Source organism: Miniopterus schreibersii (assembly GCF_964146895.1).
Source record: "Miniopterus schreibersii genome assembly, chromosome: 6".
Lineage (NCBI taxonomy): Eukaryota > Metazoa > Chordata > Mammalia > Chiroptera > Miniopteridae > Miniopterus > Miniopterus schreibersii.
Genome location: NC_138107.1, coordinates 59850829 through 59868293, shown reverse-complemented (window position 1 = coordinate 59868293; position 17465 = coordinate 59850829). Strand labels below are relative to the sequence as shown.

General features: G+C 35.8%; 1 protein-coding gene across 2 annotated transcripts; it reads right to left on the bottom strand.

Moving 5' to 3' along the window:
• Nucleotides 1-132: 132 nt before the first annotated feature.
• LOC308559074 (amine sulfotransferase-like) lies at nt 133-16986 on the bottom strand. Of its 2 annotated transcripts, none has more exons than XM_081141305.1 (7): nt 16918-16986; nt 14638-14789; nt 12334-12542; nt 8095-8221; nt 7205-7299; nt 4198-4384; nt 133-2162 (listed from the first exon to the last, which is right to left on the bottom strand). In XM_081141305.1, the coding sequence occupies exons 2-7, from the start codon at nt 14777-14779 to the stop codon at nt 2041-2043; spliced, it is 882 nt and encodes a 293-aa protein (XP_080997431.1). In that variant the 5' UTR covers nt 14780-14789; nt 16918-16986; the 3' UTR covers nt 133-2040. The 2 variants fall into 2 exon arrangements, with proteins under 2 accessions (XP_080997431.1, XP_080997432.1); XM_081141306.1 differs by lacking the exon at nt 16918-16986 and adding an exon at nt 16796-16883.
• Nucleotides 16987-17465: the final 479 nt, after the last annotated feature.

Sequence of the window (17465 nt, the reverse complement as noted above, 5' to 3'; positions counted from 1 at the left end):
CACCCAACGGCTCTCGGACCCGCGCGGGGTGCTCAGCATCTCCCCTTCACCCGCCCCTCACCCCCCGGTTAGCTCCTTCTGTGAGGATGCCTCGCTTGTTTCGGAATCCCTCTTTTATCGGGAGAAGTTGCGGTTATTTAGCTGGATGGTACATGGGTTCTTTCTGCTCTACTTAGGCGCTTCTAGTAAACTCCCAGACTTCTTTACCATTGATACTTAGGTTGAATAGTTGCATTTATTCGATTTCGTTCAATTTCATAGGCTTTCCTTTCCCTCTAACATTCCATGAGCACCCGCCACCCTTGCCCCCTTCTTCCCCCCCGGCCCAGCACGCAGCGCGCGGAGCTACCTGCCTCCCGCAGGGGGAGCCACGCTGAGCGGGGCCGGGCTCTGCTCCTCGGGGCGCGGGCTTGGTCGCCACGCGCATCCAGGAGGCACTGCCTCGGTCAAATGGGCAGCGTGCCACGTGCTCTGCAAGATCACGGGGAATATTAGCTGAACTAGGCATGCAGGCCGCCTTGCTTATAGCCTCCGCGCAACTTCAAGGCATTTCTTTCCTGTTGGGGGCTCACTTTATAGACAACAGCTTTCCTGCAAGTCATACCGTCTGAACGGTGAGTTGGCTGTCTTGTGGGAGTCCGGGCTCTCACTGAGGTCACGTGACCATTCGGCCTGTTGGTTCTTGGGACCCTTAAGGGGACGTATTGAGCTCTTTAGACCTGACCCAGAAACTACCTCACACTTCCCTAAATTCAAAGTGGCAGAGATGCAGTAAAATTCTGCAGCGATCTGAAGGCTGTCACCAAATTACACCTTAAAACTCACTTGCAACTGACCTTCTGTTTTCTCCCATATGTACCCATCACTGTTATATACAATTATTGGCAACTAAAAGCAACAAAGTTGTGTTTTACTGCAGTGCTCCCCTCCCCTTAGCATGTGTAACATATACACTAGAGGTAGGTAAATATTTGAAAATCACTGTGCCATTCCACTGCTAATAATGTATGTGAGTATGTTCACTCTAATCTACATGATAGCACATTTTTTCCTCACAATTTACTTACTTATTTTACTGTACATGGACATTTGGTTGTTTTCATTTGTTGACTATCATAAATGGTGGTTTCTTAAAATGCTTATGATTGTAAATTTATGAAACTTTTCCTTAAAGTTTCTTTCACTGCTTTTATGCTTCAAAATTTTTTCTCCATTTTGGAATTATAAACAAATTCACTTATATCTTTTAGTGGTTGAAAATAATTTTATAGTAAATATTTAACTATTAAATACATGTGGAATTAGTTTAGTGAATGATATGTTCCAAATACAATTATTTTAATCCAAATAGTTAAATGATTAAACCATTAGATGATTAATCCATTTTGAGCCTCTGACCTTAAATATAAATATTAGTGATCTGGCTCTGGCTGGTTAGCTCAGTTGATTAGAACGTCACCCCAATACGCCCAGGTTGCTGGCTGGATCCCCATCAGGGCACATTCGAGAATCAACCAATGAACACATAAGTAAGTGGAACAACAAATCGATGTTTCTCCCTCTCCCCCGTCTCTCAAAATCAATAAATTAAAAAAATTTAGTGATCTGGTAAATTATTAAATAGATGCATGTGCTTTCATATCAGTTCTCTATTTCAACGTATTCACACTGATTTTGAATAAAAGAATTAATGTTTAATTGCAATAATGAAATACATGTTAATGTTTCATTGATACTAAATTAAATTGTAAAGAAAAAATACACACTACAGCAAACTCTCCCAGAACATTTATAATTCACATTACATGCTTTCTGTTATTCAGTTTATAATACAGGCTATCAATGCAAACTATCTCCTAAATCATTTTAATTTTTGAAATTTCAAAGTGTTTATCAAACTCATGGCAGCTAATCTAAGCACAGTTTACTCATTTTTTTATCAATAAAGTTTTATAATTAACATTTGCATAAGAAGCACAAATTAATGTCTATGTTAAAATCTAGTTAGTAGATTTTTTTTAGAATTCTTTTGCGCTGATCCTACTCCTCATTTAAATCCCAGATGAACTTCAAAGGAAAATCTTTCATCTTCCTTTGGAATATTTTGTCAAATCTTTCATTTTGATCCACTGTAAAGTGATGTTTCCAGTCTCCAATGGTACCTAGAAATAAGCACAAGATCAGCAGCTGGGTGACTAAGTGGCACTATCAGGGCAAAAGTTTCTTCCCACCCACTTTAATCTCCTCCCCAAGCCAAGCCAAATATCTGTTAGTTTTCTGTGGGGTCTGTAACCTCATATTTCCATATACAGAAATGAACAAAGAAACAAACTGAAAAACACTTGCAAAGTTCACTATCTTTATCTATTATACGTTCACCAACTACTACCATTAAATTATAACCTTTATTGGGAAGGTATAACAACAGTAAAATATATGACTAGGTTAGAATTTTTACACATATTTTACTAAATACCAGTCACCAAAGAAAGACAAGTACCATATGATTTCACTTGTATGTGGAATTTAATGAACAAACTGAACTAACAAGCAAAATAGAGACAGGTTCATAGACAGAGAGCAGGCAGACAGCTCTGGGGGGGGGACTGTTGGGGGGCGGAGGTGGAGGGATTGAGCAAAAAAGAAAAAAAGGAGAAGGAACTCATGGACACGGACACCAGCGTGGTGACTGCGGGGGGTAAGGGGGCGGGTGGAGGTGGAAGAGGGGATGGCAGATATACGGTGATGGAAAAAAAGATATAAAATAAAGAGAAAAAATAAAATAAACTCCAGGCACCATACTTGGCAAACTATATCTATTATGTAATATAATTCTTAACACAACTCCACAGTATCAGTATTTCTTCATTTATAAAATTGAAGAAAATGAAGGGATTAAGAAGTACAAATTGGTAGTTACAAAATAGTCAAGGGATGTAAAATACAGTATAGGGAATATAGTCGGTAATATTGTAATAACTATGTATGGTGCCAGGTGGGGACTAGAATTATTGGGAGTGGGGGGAGATGACTTCATAAACTATATAAATGTCTAACCACTATGCTGTACACCTGAAACTAATATAAATTAGTCTTGAATGTCAACTATAATTTAACAAGTAAAAATAAATAAGTAAAACCTAAAGATAAATACAAAAAATTGGAAAAAATAAAACCCAAAGGTTTTCAAGTAATGAAGTTAAGGTCACAGAAGGTGTTTAGAGCTGTCATTGCTTCAGTTTTAGTTGATGAAAGTTAGAAACTGTCATTAAGCCATTTTTTTAATGAAGATTATTTGGCATTTTCAGTTATCAAATTTTCTTGTCTCATTGACATTTGGAACAGCTAGCAAGCTATTTATGGGTATGAGAACTACTTTATATTTGATCTAGTTAAGCAATGAGATTTAAAAGTTGAGAAAAAATGGGACAAAAGAAGAAACACTTTTTAAAGAAATAGCAATATTAAGAGCAATTTCAATAAGATTTTCATATTAAGAATAATCCATCATCAAAATGCTGTTATGAATAAATTAATGAATAAAATATGAATAAAACAAGTACAAATTATATTTTAGGAAAAAATGTACATTTAAAAGACCAAATTTTTAAAAAATTTGAAGTTAAGAAATACTAGGGTAATAATATATTTATTCTTAACTCCTGGCATGCCATAGAGGCACTATACAAATTAGTCACATGTTGTTGAATAATTGAATTTATAGCATATTGGGTTAATGAAGTGTATTAACCTACTTTTGACACTGAAGAAATCTGACGCAATAGGAAATTATTGTAACACAAACTACCTCTCCCACAACAAAATACATGTTGGGTTTACTTCTAGAATGTTCTAGGAGAAATAAAGAAGAACAAGAATTGCAGCTGTCCTGGTCACACATATCCATCACCTTCAGATAAGACTTGCTAACCAATTTTAAAGAGTAGGGTCATGTAGACTAAAAGGAAGGAATGTAATATTGATTAACTAGGTCCATCTGTTAGGTTCTGTACTAAAGAATTGTTCGTTTCTTAGGATACTTTTCAGGGCCACTTGCATTTAGGATCTTTGATTCTCTCTAGGGCCCAAACGACAGTCCTTGGAGGGACATGGTAGAAGCACCCCTTGATTAGTGTAGGGGCCAAGGACTCGATGGAAGGCTCAACACTTTTGCTTCTATAAATCCCTGAGTATCACCTTTGCGCAGAATACATCCCTCTTCTGTTCTTCTCCCAACTTCATGTTTTAGGGCCCAATCATAATTTGCTTTTGGATCAGACTTCATGTTCTGAAATGTAGCTTTTTCCACGATAGTTTCTAAAACCTCTTCACTCAGGTCTTTCTGAAGAAAATGGCTGATTTTAAGCACCGAACTTCTGAGATCCTAAAAGAATTGTGGGTATGAGAAACTACTGAGCTTACAAAGAATGCATGAGTGCTCCCTCACAATTGATGTTTCAACTCTCTCTCCCCCCTCTCCCTTCCTCCCTCTGAAATCAATAAAGATATAATAATATTAAAGAAGGCATGAATTACATCCCAACATCTTTATCACATTTTGGAGAACTGAAGGTGACTGGACTTATTGTTTTGGACTTACTGTAAGCCTGAAGTTTGACAAGGATATATTACTTCCCTATTCCTTCTATGAAAATGAGTGCTCTGGTTGTCAGCTTTGTTAGAGCCTCCTACTGTTTGATTTTATAAGGACAGCTCACCATTCATTCATTCATTCATTCATTGAACTAACACTTTTAGGGTATCTTGTGTTTCAGAAACTGTGATAAGTGCTAGAGAAGTTTAAGAGAACAATAATATGCTATGTGTGCTTGTTAAGAGTTTACAGTTTCATGAGGGAAAGAGTCAAGCAAGTAATTAAATACAATGGCTGCAAGACCAGGTCTATATGGCTTCACTGGTCACTTCTACCAAACATTTAAAGAAGAATTAACACCAATCCTCCTCAAACTCTTTGAGAAAAATCAAAGAGAATACTTCCAAATTCATTCTCTAAGGCCAGCATTACCCTAATGCAAAGCCAAATGAAAACACTACAAGAAAAGAAAACTAAGGACCAATATGACTTATGAAAACTTAAGATGCAAAAATCTCAACCAATTACTAGCAAAACAAATTCAATAATGTATTAAAGGGATTATACACTATGATCAAGTGGGATTTACTCCTGGAATGCAAAGATACTTCAACACATGAAAAATAATTAACGTATTACCACATCTACAGAATGAAGGGCAAAGAAACCACTTGATCATCTCAATTGATGAAGAAAGCATTTGGTAATATTCAACACCTTTTCATGATAAAAACACTCAAAAAATGAAGAACAGAAAAAAAACTACCTCAATGTGAAAAGATCATATATGAAATACCTACTGCTTACACCACAGTCAGTGCTGAAAGACTGAAAATGTTTCCACTAAGATTAGGAACAAGGCAAGGATGCCCATTCTCACCATTTCTATTCAATCTAATACTGGAAGTCCCAGCCAGAGTAATTAGACAAGAAAAAGAAATAAAAGTCATTCAAATTTAAAGAAAAAAGTAAAATTATCCCTGTTCACATACAATATGATTGTATACATAGAAAACACTAAAGATTCTACAAAAAACCTGTTAGAACTAATAAGCAAACTCAGCAAAGCTGCAGGATACAAAACCAACGCCCCTAAATCATCTGCATTTTTTACACTAACAACAACCCAAAAAAGAATTAAGAAAACAATTCCATTTACAATTATATATACAAAAATTGATTCCAAATGAATTAGACCTGAACATAAGAGCTAAAATTATTAAACTCTTCAGAAGAAAACATAGGAGAAAAAGTTAATGACATTTGATTTGGCAATGATTTCTTGGATATGACACCAAAAGCACAGGCAAGAAAAGAAAAAATAGATAAAATAGACTACATCAAAATGAAAAAAAACCTGTTATGATCAAGGGACATAAATAACAACGTAAAAACAACCCATGAAATGGAGAAAATACTTTTAAATCATAATCTGATAAGGGGTCATATCCAAAGCACATAAGAACCACAACTCAAAACATCAACAAAAAACCCACAAGTGAAACAATTAAAAAATTGTCAAAGGAGTAGATATTTCTCCAAACAAGATACAGAAAATGTCAATAAACACATGAATGATACTCAAAATCACTAATCATTCTGAAAACACAAATAGGAACACACTGCGATACCACTTCACACATATTAGGATGACTATTAATAGAAAAAGAAGTGGTGAGGAGTATGTGGAGAAACTAGAACCTTTGTGCACTGCCAATGGCACAGTAAAATGCTGTAGCTGCTATGGAAATAATGTAAACAGCATGGTAGTTTCTCAAAAAATTAAAAGTAGAATTGCCAGAACCCCATCAAACACATCCTTTCTCTAATTATAAACCTTGCCCTCCACCCCAAAATAACCACTATCCTTTTTTTATAATAACAACCTCTTTGTTTTTTCTTGCAGTTTTCACATGTAAATATAAATCTCTAAACAGTGTAGCTACTTCTGCCTCCAATCCAACTACATACTGTAGGATTACAGAGACAATTAGGTAGTAAGTGATTCTTTATAGACACTATATTCCTAGGGATATAACCTTCAAATCAGTGGGAAATGTGTCAAATTCTCTGAAATAAGCTATTGTGGACTTTGGGTGTTTATGATGCAATTACCATTGGAGAACCAGTCATAAACAGTATTAGGTGAAATTACCAGTGTGTTTGTTGTTTGTTTATTTTTAGAGAGAGAGGAATGGAGAGGGAGAGAGAGAAACATCGTGCCCCCCACTAGGGACTGAGCCCCAAACCTGGGAATCGAACCAGCAACCCTTCAGTGCACTGGACAACACCCAACCAACCGAGTCACATGGCCAGGGCTCACCCCAGTGTTTCAAAATGCCTTTTCTGCTTTTTAAATCTCTAGACATGTGAGTTTGCATTAATTGATATAGACGGGTACATGAAAAGGAACCCCAGGAGATGACTGTGTGCAGTGAGAGGAGAGCCCTGAGGAAACCAGTAAGTAAGGGGTGGGCAGGAAATTAGAAATCCCTAGAAAGCCTGAGAAGTAGTTAGGTATGAAGAAAACTACAAAAATGTGGTTCATTAAAAGCATGATAGAAAAGGGTTTCAAAGACATAATTTTAAAAAATAACCTTCCCCTCTTACCTTTTTCATCTCCTCATACATCATGAACAGAATACTGAAGTCATGTCTGTGCTCGTACCAGCCTCTGATGTGATCAAACCAACGGCTGCCTACCACTGTGGGAAAATTAGTAAGTGACAAGGTAAAGGTGCTGCACTTATTAAACAGCAAACTATAGTCTTTCTTTTCTATTCTGGAAACCTCCAAAAGAAAAGAAAAGCCCCCACCGCTGGACATTTATGTTCCCTTTTCAGAATGGTGCTTTGGGGAACAGGTACATGATTCTCATGGAAACCTGTCTTTCCTATGTATGCAGGAAAGCAGCGGTGAAGAAGAGAAGAAGCTCAAAGAGCTCATTTTTAAGATTTAAGGCAAGCTCCTTACTTTCTTATTTCCCCCACCTGAAAAAAATGTGTTGATGTCTCCTTTTGTTGTCTAGTTTAAGATCTCTGGATAGCAACTTCAACCATCTACAAGACAGAACCTAAATATAATCTGCTAAGTGAGCGAGAGCCCCAATTCCACATTCCAACCTCTTGGGTCAATCTGTCGCCCTCAGTGTGGAATGAATAGTCCACCACTGCCCTGTAAGGCCCACCATAGTCCAGGACAGGACACAAGAACTACACCCACTTTGAATCGTTACACCATTGTGCTTCTTTTATGATCTGGTCAAAATATTTCTTAAGCAATATGCCTTTGCCACCATACCAATCCCCAAAGTGGTGCTGCTGAGAATAGAAAAGCCATTGGGTGGCACATTAAATTGACAGAGTAGTAACCACTTATGTGCACCCAGCTTCTATCATTACCCTTCTTTATTTCCTTAAAATATGTTCCTTAAGTTTGAAAATTTGGCTAAATGGCAACATTGTCTCATAAACATGTTGCTTGTATAAATTCATAGTTACCTTTTCCATCTAGAAACCTTTCCATGAAATGTTCCATATTATTTCCAGCTTCAAGTAAGGTCACTACATTTGAAAAATGAAAGTATGAAGTCATAACATCCTTGGGGTTTCTGTAGACGTAAATAATCTGCAGGGGGGATAGTAAAACGATTTTAACAAGTGTTCAGTATCCTTACAGGTGTTGTGTGTTTTTTGACACCAACATATTATGTCAGTATGTGAATGCATAATAGTTTGTTTCAACGGGCCTACAATTCATGGAAATTTAGGTTATACCCATTGTTTTGCTTTTACAAAGACTGTTGAAATAATCAACTTTATTCACATGACATATCTCATGTGCAAGCATATAGCACTGATTTCTTTTCTTTCTTGTTAATCCTCAGGAGGATATTTTCCCCATTGATTTCCAGAGACAGCGGAAGGGAGGGAGGGGAGAGAGAGAGAGAAACATCGATGTGAAAGAAACACATCAGTTGGCTGCCTCCTGTGCATCTTCCTGCGTGTGCCCCGACCGGGCCGGGAACGAACCTGCAACCCAGGAACGTGCCCCTGACGGGGACCCAAACCCTCAGCCCTTCAGTGAGCAGGCAGACGCTTTACCACTGAGCCACACCAGCCGGGGCTAGGACTAAGGTCTAAAAGTGAAATTATTTACTTGTAAGGCTGATTAATATTGCAAATTACATGCATAGAAACTGTTTCAATTTACCCTCTGTGAGCATTAAATGACATTTGATAAAAAGCCAAGGTAGCACTGGGGATTGTTTCAACAAGAAAAAACTTTAACAGGTGATGTTGAAACCAATCATGATTTATATAGTGTAAAAATGGAGTTCTACCTCATACCTCATACCAGACAAAAAGCCATTTACAAATGGATTAAGGATTTAAATATGAAAGCAAAATTTGACATCTTAAAAAATAAAGATATATTTTTGGTCTTGGAGAAGAAAAAGATTTCTGAAACAGAAAAAAAAGTTATTTAAAATAAAAATTGATCAATTAAATTACATTAAATTTTAAAGAATGCTATTAATCAAAATATACCATAAAGTTACAAAAAGGAACAAAGTATGAGAGAAGGAACACATATAACCAATAATTTATTAGTATTCAGAATATATATAAAACAGATCATTAAGAAAAAGACAATGAAATAAAAAATTAGACAAAAGTTATAATCATTTCACAGAATAAGAAATAATTATCACCAAAAAACATATTAAAAAGGGCTTAATCTCATTATTGATAAGGGAAATGCAAACTCAGATTAGTTTCAGATATCATTTTATAATTGATATTAAAAATGAAAGTTTGATAGGAAAATATCTAGGAGAAAAATAAGCACACAGACATTATTGGTTTGAGCATAAACTGGTACAATTGCTTTGTTTTTAAAAATAGCATCATTTAATAAAGTTAAATATTTTTGAACTTTGTGGCTTTGCAATTCTATTCTTAGACATATACTCTCGGGAAGCTCATGCAGACGTGCACCAGGGACGTGCTCAAGAATGTTCATAGCAGCATGTAGTATAGTAATAAAATATTGGCATAACCTTATTTTTCAATGAAGGGAAAGCATAGATCTCATAGAATAACTTACACAACTTGAAGAATTATACAGCAGTAGAAAATCATATTTAAAAAGTAGAACAAAAAAAGGCATATGGGAAAATCCTAAGAAAAAAGGAAATGTGGCAATATAAAGTTAAGTAAACTTTAAGGTCAAATTACTTAACAGGACAGCATATAACTTGTTTGCAATGACTAACAGAACAGAGATCTTTGTATGCTAAATAACATATTAGAAACTCTTAAAGGACACAAGTTCTAATAAGTCTGTAAAGATTTTGATTTAGCAACAATCATAGTGGGAGACTTACAGTAACTTATCTTTAGCCACAAAGATAAATGAATTAACAAAATAAATTTACACAATTATTTAACACAATTTATTATATATGTGTGTGTTACTGCCCCACACAGAGAATATATACCATTTTCTCATGTAGTCATGGACTGTAGTGAAAAAATTGATCATGTAATTGGCCATAAAACTTCTTAGTGAACTTAAAAAATTAGAATTTTTACAGTACCATTACTTGATGACAGTACATACTAATAAACAATAAAAAGTTTAAAAGTTTTATATAAACACTTGGAAATAAAAATTCTTAAAAATAACCTGGGTCAATTAGAAAATTAAAACTAAAATGATAGATTATTTAGATACTAACAATATTATATGATAACTACACTAAAGGATATCCATCGTTTAAAAATGTCAATATTTTAGAAATTAAAAAATACTGGAAATCGATAATGCTAAGCGTTTAATTAAAGAAGACAGAGAACAAATGCACACAAAATATGAGAAAATAAAATGAAAGCAGAAATCAATGAAGTAGAAAACATTAAAGTATGTTTAAAAATAAAGTTAGTTCAGCCCTGGCAGGTGTGGCTCAGTTGGTAGGGCGCTGTCCCATGCGCCAAGAGGTCTCTGGTTCGATTGCAGGTCAGGGCTGATGCCCCAATTTCGGGCTTGATCCCCTGTAGGGGGCATTCAGGAGGCAGCCGATTGATCTCTCTCACATGGATGTAAGAAGCATACAAAGAAACCAACACAGCACACTTGGTGAACATTTCAGTAGACCCAATAAGTAAAGAGCAATAGAATAATGCTGAAAGAATGTTGAACTAGTACAATTCTAATGATTGTCCCAGAATTCATCTAGATATATTTAATCGATTCCAATAAACATCTAAAAATCATTGGGGGAATTAACATATCAAAAAATAAAGTTGATGGGGATTTGCCTTATCAATTACAACATTTAAAACAGTGAAAAACAGCCACATATTAATCTCTGGGTAAAGGAATCCAGAATCAGAGGGAGGAACTATAGAAACTTAGAATATCAAAGTGTAGACTTCAAAATAGTAGGGAAGGAGTAAATGCTTAAACAAGTCACATTGGGTCACTTGGCTAACCACCTTGGCAAATATAATACAATAGTCATTTCAAATCACATGCAGTATCAGATATAATTTATAATTAAATGTAAAAAATAAAAACATACAGTTAATTAGAAAAAAAACAGGAGAGTATTTGCATAATATTTGTGTGAAGAGTTTTCTTAGTAAGACACAAGAACTAAAAGCTACGAAGCCAAGACTGATAGATTGGTTATGTAAAATTAAAAGTATTCAACAATCTTTAAAGGTAAACTATTAATTGGGATATTTCTCCCATATAAATGCTTCCACAAAACAGTAAATAAAAGACAAATTAGCCTGGCTGGTGAGGCTCAGCAGTTGAGCATCAACCTAGGATCCAGGAGATCGGGGTTCATTCCCGGTCAGGGCAGAGGCCAGGGTTGTGGGCTCGATCCCCAGTGGGGGGCGTGCAGGAGGCAGCCGATCAGTGACTCTCTCATCATTTATGTTTCTCTCTCTCTCTCTCCCTCTCCATTCTCTCTCTGAAACCAATAGATATATTTTTTAAAAATGAATAAATAAAAAATAAATAAAAGACAAGCTAAAGAAAAATGGGCAAAGAATATAAAGAATTTTTCAAGGGCTAGACATGTATATTTAAAAAAACCAAAACTTATTAAAACAAAAGGGCTGCAAATTACCCAAGAATGACATTTTTTTAACCTAGTACACTAGCAAAGATGGATAATTCAAACCACTGGTAAGCATGCCAGCAAAAAAAATTCTTATATGCTACTTGAAAAAGTGTATGTTGGTAGATTATAGAAGGCAAGTAGATAATATTTACCAACCCTTAAAATATTTGGACACATTAACCTGAAAAATTCACCTTTAGGGAAACACTTCACCAATCAAAAAAGTGCAAAGATCTATAAGAATGTGTATTGCGATATGATATATACATTTGCTGCAACCTACGTGTCCATCAACACACATTCAACACTGTACAGTCATACAATAAAATTCTACTAAACCATTAAAAAGAATAGACTTTTATGTGCTGTCATCAAAGAATTTTTGCTCTATGCTATATAAAATAATCACACTCTAAGCAATGTGTGTGATGAACCAACTTATGCATATACTTATAATTCTATATCTACTTTAATGTGTAAAACAACACCAAAGATTATAATAATCACATTTGAAAGAATGTGTATGAGTGGGGCTGGAAAAAAATTTGAAGGAAGTATTTTTGTTTGTGCTAAAGGTTCATAAGCTATTTATATGACTTACTTTAGCTTTTTTGTTCTTGAGACCTTTTGGTGCTAAATAATATGGGATGTGGGAACAGAAGAGGTGAGGGGATGGTCTCTTGAGAAAGTCCATTTTGCGAATATTGTATTCCAGGAAGGGAACTCTATCAAGTGTTTCCTCCTTTTCAGTTCCATTACGATGTCCCTCAAAATAAATCAAGCTCAATATCTGCTGAGTCCAGGTGGTACCTGTAAAAACAAATAATCCTACTTCCAACCCTGAATTGTTTTTTTATTAAAAATGTCAATAATAATGCTATCTCAAAATTATTTGGAGCTTTTTCTTTCTTTTAACTACTCTAAATATGCCAGGGAAATGTGTCCAATTTTCTTTTGTATGTATTTTACGTTAAATTAGTAAAGATAAAATCAGATGTTCTTAGTTCCCTTTTTACTCAAAAAGAGCTGTGATAGTAGCCATTCAAATTAATCCTTCAACTCTTTTTCCTGTAATTCATGTAAGGTCCATTTGTATTATTTTCTGTGGCTACCTCTGTTTCTCCTTTCTTAAAGCTTTATCTTTTAGAAATACAGAAAAATTAAGAGCTCAAGGCCCCTTTCACCACCACCCCCCTTTTTAACCGTGTAGCATAGGTCTCCTCATAAAATGCTGAATGAAAATACTGATAGGCATTCTTGTCTCGTTCTTGATTTTAAATGTTTCACTATTGCATTTGATGCCTGTGGTAGTTTTGGTAGAGTCTGTTAATCAGGTTAAAGAAGTTCACTTTCTCCCTAGTTTGCTAATAGTCTCCCTTAGCAATGTGTGCTGAATTTTATTAAATGCTTGTTCTGCACCTGTTGAGATGATATTTCAGGCTTTCTTCTATACTCTAGTAATGTGGGTGAACTACATTAATAGATTTTTAACCAATCTTGACTCTTGAAATAAAGCTACCTAGGTCACAACGTATTTTTTAACATTGCTAGTTTTGTTTTGCTTATATCTATTTGGTTTAAGATTTTGGCATCTATGTTCATGAATATATAATCAATGATCTAAAAGAATGTGAAATGTCAATAATCTTGCCCTACTCAATTAAGTAGATGTATAGACACAGTAGATTTGATAAAATTTATGGTAAAACCTGGAGAATAACTAATTTCCCCTCTAAGATGACAAGAACATAGCAGGTTGGACTAAGGACTGGTGTGTGGTGTCCCAAATACTTGGGCTGGATTAAGAGGAAAAGAAAGACTCTTATGGGCTGCTTAACCTAAAACTAGGCAAACTGAGGTGCCACCAACATTTAAGGCAGGAAAACAAAAATCATCTGATATCGAATGTGCTGATACATTTTGCAGAGTGGAAAAATCCAGGGAAAAGTTTTCCTCATCTTACTAATTTGAGGAAAGTAAACAAGATTATGAATTTTTTTAAAATAGAATTGGTGTGGGCTTTTTTTTTTTTTTTTAATCTTCACCCGAGGATAATTTTTTCCATTGCTTTTCAGAGAGAGTGGAAGAGCGAGAGAGAGAAAAAAAACAACAATGTGAGAGAGACACATCATCGATTGGTTGCCTCCAGCCCACCCTCAGACCATGGCTGGGATAGAGCCTGCAGCTGAGGGGCATGCCTTGGCTGGAATCAAGGCCAGGACCCCTCAGTCCATGCACCGACGCTCTAACCACTGAGCAGAAACAGCTAGGGCAAGGGCATGAATTTCAAGGTTGCTGGTAAAAGTGAGGGACTGGAGCATTTTCATGAAAATCAGGAATAAGTTTTTGTATTGACTTCAACTCCAGTGTATCTTTGAGCAATATTAACCACTTCGTACAACATTGATTCAAGAACACCAATCATCCTGTGTTCTAAAAAGTACAATATAAAACATACGCTTGGGGGGGATGTAAAATTTGAGTGCAATTTACTTTAGTTTGAAATTATTTCATTATTATAAGGAAATAAAAGCAATAAGAGTAATTGAAAATTATATTACGAATCAGTTCTGACTGAGAGATGCTGCTAACAAAACCCTGCTGGGTTTTTAAATACATTTTCTTCCATTCTCAGGGCAAGCCAACAGGTCAGCATTTACTAAGTATCTGCTATTGGCTCAATATTTGGTTTCCTCATATGTGCCTTCAAAAATGACAATATATGCATTTCAAATGACCTTATGTATTAAAGGTATGAGATTTATTTAACATTTTTTAAAATTCTAAATGGTGGTCTAAATGTAGGCTGGGCTACTGTTAATATCTGGAAAAGGGTACATTTGTACACATGTATTACCAAACCAGAGTGAAGACTGATTACAGGTAGCCCACTCCTCAAACTTACCAGATTTTGGATATGTAATTATGAAGACATCATCATCTCTAATTTCAAAATCATCTAGATTTTCTAGAAAGTCAAGATCAGCTAGAGAAAATTCAAAATTATAGCCTTTAAAGTTCAACAAATATATATCTGTGTTGTCCATACTTATTCACCTACAAATAAAAACAAAATTATTTTCAATTTCTTAGTAGTGCATAGTAATTACTAACACTTATTGAGTGTTTAGTATATGCCAAGCACCTTTTAAATGTCGTATGTGTCTCAACTCATACCATACTGAACAGTGTGCATATACAAATCACATAATCTTCACAGCAAGCAAACATTCCTAGAGATTTTATCACTATTTTAGAGATGAGGAAACTCAGATACTAAAAGGATAAACAGCCATTCTTAAAACCCCAGGAGGGAGGTATTATCGTGATTCCACCCATAGACCTGAGGAAAATAAGGTATAGGTTGTTCAAGGTTGCTCAGCTAGCAGACCTGGCAGGATTTGATGCCAGACTATATGGCCACAGAGTCCATGCCTTCAATCACTTTACCTAATATAGTTCCTTAGTATTTTATATTTTTATTACTATAGAAATAGGAAATTCTTCAATAGGTACAACTTTTTCTTTTTCTTTTTTTTGGAACAGAAATAATCTGTTGTCCCTGAAAGAAGCTTCTAAGGCTTTGGGATCTGCATGCCATTTCAAATAAATTGTGGAATATACTATGTGTGAGTAATGCCAATTGGTTTTACTTTGGAGATATCTCCCTCATATAGTTGCAAGATATTGTGTGGTTATTATTAAATTTTCCAACTGGATTTTTATCAGAAATCCTAAAAAATTATAAATAAGAAAGTCAAAATAAAAATAGGAAGCAAGTAGTCTAAGTACACATCTGTTCAAAAATTGGACCAGCTAGACATCTACCTATTAGCTCCACATGAGAAATCTGTTCTTAAATGTTAAATTGATGAGGCAATCCCAGAAGTTCTAATAACACTAAGTGTAGAACAAACACATATTTTAGTTATATACTCTTTTAAAATTTCTTTGCACACCAAGAAAATGAATTTGTTAAAAGTTGCAAATATTACATTGTCTAAATTACATGTCAAGAAACAACACTTAATTCTCTTACAAACAATCTAACTCACCTGACCAATAGAGCAAAAGTCAGAGGTTAGACTTTTGCTGAGTAAGAGTAGAAAGATCACTTGCGTTAGAATGACCTGGGTTTTTGGTAAATGTTCATGTTCTACGCCCTATAATAGACTGATAGAATTTCTGGAGTGTGTGCCCTGGAAATATGCATTTTAAAGACCCTGCCAATCACACGACAAAAATAGGAACCAAAATACAGATCAAGCACTATTGGTGTTTCAATGGATGTTTCATCTCAACCTCCAGAGAAGCCTTTGTGGATGTTATTTGACCTCCAATTAAAAGATCCAGTTAAGGCCCTACTAACTTGCTAGAACTTTCCTCACTCAAGTTGAAGTCCAGGCAACCTCAACTATTGAGAACTAAGGATAGAAGAGACTGGCCGATAAATCAGAAAGAATATGTTTCAAGAGATAGGTGGAGTGTTATTATGACATTGGCATCATAGATTTTCCAGGAAAAACCTTGGATAACTCAGTCCTTGGAGTGTGGTGGGGAGGAATTTGCACTGTGTAACAAAGACAAATGGAAAAGTCCATGAAGTATGAAATACAGTTAAATGAAGGCAAAGATGAAAGTGAGTCACTATCACACCCTTCTGACACCACACACACTCACACTCCCCCCCCACACACACCAAAAAGCACCAATTCCAGAAATTCTTTTGAAAAAAGAGGAAAGAAAGAATGGCAGCCCACAGAAACATTCTAAAATCACTCCTTTTATGTTTAGTCTGTCTTGCACAGTGGGGAGAGAGAAAGGAGAGAAAGAGGGGGAGAGAGAGAGAGAGAAAGAGCGAGAGAGAGAGGGAGAGAGAGAGAGAGGAAGAGAGAGGGAGAGAGTGAGCTATTTTGACACGGGAACAAGGGAAAAAGAGTGGGGTGTGGGATGCATTTTCATGTAGGATCTTGGTGTTGGCCAGTCATGTATTGTTGGCATCTCCTTAATGAATATAGGAGAAAGTATTTGTATAAAGAAAAAATGTCATGTGTTTTCCTTACTCTTGCACGGAGTCCCAAAGAAAAGGAGGAAGAAGAGAAAATGGAGAAGAAAATAAATGCATCATGTGCTGAAGACAGGGTAAGACTGGGCAGCGCTTCTAAGGCTGGCATTTACTACTCACTGTTACACGTCAACAGATGAAGAAGCAAAATCCACTCCTGATAGAACTGGAAGGGTGACAGGGAAAGATGTGTTGCTGAGGAATAAATACTCCCTATCCGTGTATCTTGGCCAATGAACAGTGCTCTAGAGAATCAGCAGGTAGATCGGTTTGGGTAAGTAAATTAGGCAAGACTTTGTTGATATTAGGAAATAGCCCAGAAATCCGATTAGCCCAGAAAATGCAAAAGAGACCAAACTGGTGGAGATATTAAAGAGACCTGCATGTAACCAGTCATCATATTTACTTAAGTTTGGAAACCACACTACAAAAAACAAGATGTGTTTGAACGCTAGAGTAGCATCTTCCTTGGGCGTGAAGGATGGCTAGTGAAGTCTTTTAGACCTGTCTCAGATGGCTGGTGTTCCTTTTTCAGGTTTTTACTTGAGCCATCCTTTGTAAAACTGGCTATGGCGATGGGGTGTTCAAAGAATCTTAGAGGATCACAGCGTATTTAAATTCATTTTCCAAAATGTCCAGGGTTGCCCGGCCGGGCTTGGCTCAGCGGT

Bases quoted from the DNA above. Each gene is read 5' to 3' on its own strand.
- LOC308559074 (XM_081141305.1), bottom strand. From the start codon at position 14,779: ATGGACAACACAGATATATATTTGTTGAACTTTAAAGGCTATAATTTT. The intron at 8,222-12,333 runs GTAAGTCATATA...TCCCCCCTGCAG, and splicing joins TCAAGAACAAAAAAGCTAAA to ATTATTTACGTCTACAGAAA. The intron at 2,163-4,197 runs GTGATACTCAGG...GCTTATTTCTAG, and splicing joins GGGATGTATTCTGCGCAAAG to GTACCATTGGAGACTGGAAA.